Source organism: Pinus tabuliformis, chromosome 3_1, assembly GCF_031772625.1.
Source record: "Pinus tabuliformis cultivar Carrire ecotype Pingquan chromosome 3_1, CPIR1, whole genome shotgun sequence".
NCBI classification, from domain to species: Eukaryota; Viridiplantae; Streptophyta; class Pinopsida; order Pinales; family Pinaceae; genus Pinus; species Pinus tabuliformis.
In genome coordinates this window covers 280907673-280910071 of record NC_142301.1, presented here as the reverse complement: position 1 = coordinate 280910071, position 2399 = coordinate 280907673, and the positions used below count along the sequence as shown (strand labels likewise).

Here is a 2399-nt window from a genome sequence, read left to right as displayed (position 1 = left end):
CGGAACACACAGTGGTTGGACGAGCAAGAGGGAAGAATTTTTCGGCGCATTTTATTCAGAACTGGGCTGAACAGCAATGGCAAAAGGAGTTGGGAATTTCCTTTAAAGCATCGGTGCTAGCAAAAGGATGGTTCATGATCCAATTTGATAAAAAGGAAATGGTGGATTGGGTACTGGCGCGAAATTGGGCTTTTGGAAAGCGGCCTGTGCTGTTCAGACGCTGGACTCCCCTGTTTGACGCCCAGCGAGAGAAGGTAGACTCATTTCCTGTTTGGGTGCGGGCTCCAGGGTTGCCACCCTTCCTATGGGTGGAATCCGTTTTCAGATCTATAGGCAACACGCTGGGCACCTTCTTGGAGGCGGACATGTCATTTGTAGAAACCAGAAACAAAGCCATGGCCCGGATTCTGGTAAATCTCAATCCAGGGGAAGGCCTCCCGGGGAATATGAAAATCCATTATAAAGATCTTGTTTTTTATCAGCTTCTGGATTATGAGCACCTGCCTTTCAGGTGCCATAGCTGTCACGAGCATGGCCACTTGGCAAGAGACTGCCCCTTGGGTTATCGGCGCAGAAGGCATCAAAGGAAAAATGATAAACCAAAGCGCACAAAAGGCGACGAAACTACTCCCAGGTCAGAAGCGAATCAAGGGGTGAATGGTATAGAGCTGGAAAAGATAGAGGAGCAGAGGGATACGGAGCAGATTCTGATTACCAGCCAGGAAGCCGAAGAAGATCCCCCAGATCTGAGCAAAGCAAACCGGGCAGCAACAACAGAAGCTCAGGAAGGTTCAAAGGGTACGCATCTGGTTTTTAACCCTCCTTCTTTGCTTTCTCCAATCAAAGAAATTGAGACATGCATAAGATCAAATTCGCATAATCATACTATTATAGACCAGGAAGGGATTGAAACCATTACTGCATCAATACCCAAAATTGATCTGAACTGTGAAGGGTCCTCATTATCTTCCAACAAAACTGATTCCAAAATCTCTGTTCCAACCTCTGAGTGTCATTATAATCTTTGCTCCCTTGATAAAAGACCTGCGGCGGAAGGACCTATCGGGGGCATAGGTATGGAGGTCCCCCAGACCTCTAGAAAGAAGTCAAGGGGACGGAAGTCTCTTTTATCAAAAGCTCAAGTAAAAGCAAAATATGATATGGAGGATGGGAAACAGATGTCAATTACCGGGGTGCTTAGAGCGGCGAAACCCTGTGAGGGGGGTTCAAAATGATCTGCCTTTCATGGAACTGTAGGGGTTTAGCCAGTAAACCCAAAAAACTGGCTGTGAAGGAGTTGATGCAGCGATACAATCCCGATTTTCTCATGCTGCAGGAAACTCTTGGACCGAGTTCAGAAGTAGTGACATCCTTAAATTCCCTGTTCCCGGGATGGCAGTTTCAAGCTTTGGATGCCCATGGTCATTCAGGAGGAGTGGCTGTAGGATTTAGAGAAGGAAAAGTGAAGCTGTTAAACTCGTGGGGCTTCCCACATGGCCTGGGGATGGAGGTCTTATCACCTGATTTCGATGGTCCTCTGTCCATCATAAACATATATGGGCCCTGCCAGGAGAGGGTTGCGTTCTGGAATCGATTCTTAGCAAAAGCCATATTGCAGAACCAAAACCTGGTGGTAGGTGGAGATTTGAACTTCTCCATTGGGAGGGCAAAAGCATGGGGACCCTCAGCAAGGGAAGATCCCTTATCGGATTTCTTCCAAAACTCCCTCTCCTCGCATAAGTTGATTGATGCAAATCTGCTAAAACTAAAACCTACTTGGAGGAACCGGAGAACTGGTGAAGCCCGGGTTGCCAAAAGACTTGATAGATTTCTTTTAAGTGAGGACCTTGCTTCCAGAATCCCGATGTTCAGGTAGTGGATAGGAGAGGGAGGGAACTCGGATCACTTCCCTATTCTGCTTGAAGTATCCAAACCTCCATTAAAGCCCGCAAGTCCTTTTAAATTCAATGCCGCTTGGTTGCAGGGGGAATCCTTCAGGAAGCTCTTCAATGAAACTTGGCAACATCCAATCAGGGAAGCAATGGAAGATAAGAGCTTTCTGTTCATGGAAAACCTGAAAAGGATGAAAAAGGCCACAATAGAATGGGCTAAAAAAAGGAAGCAGGAGCAAAACGAAGCTTTAAGCAGTATCGATAAGGAACTTGGGGTTCTAGAAAATCCTGACTCAAACGGATATGAATCTCAGGAAGCGAAGGACGGGATCCTGTTGTTAGAAAAGCAGAGAAGCAAAATCCTTTTAGACAGAGAAGAAGAATGGAGGCAGAAAAGCAGGGCGACATGGCTGCTAGCTGGAGATGAAAATACAAAATTCTTTCACAACTTTGCAAAAGGTAGAAAGACGATGAATACTATCTGGAAATTAAAAGATGAAGAAGGCA

At 46.1% G+C, this 2399-nt stretch overlaps 1 protein-coding gene across 1 annotated transcript; it reads left to right on the top strand.

Annotated features, from left to right (window-relative positions):
• The first annotated feature begins 1231 nt into the window (after positions 1-1231).
• LOC149186886 (uncharacterized) lies at positions 1232-1876 on the top strand. Its single transcript, XM_089409486.1, has one exon. The coding sequence runs from the start codon at positions 1232-1234 to the stop codon at positions 1874-1876; it is 645 nt and encodes a 214-aa protein (XP_089265612.1).
• The last annotated feature ends 523 nt before the right edge of the window (positions 1877-2399 follow it).

Excerpts from the sequence above, each read along its gene's own strand:
- LOC149186886 (XM_089409486.1), top strand. The coding sequence starts at position 1,232 with ATGATCTGCCTTTCATGGAACTGTAGGGGTTTAGCCAGTAAACCCAAA.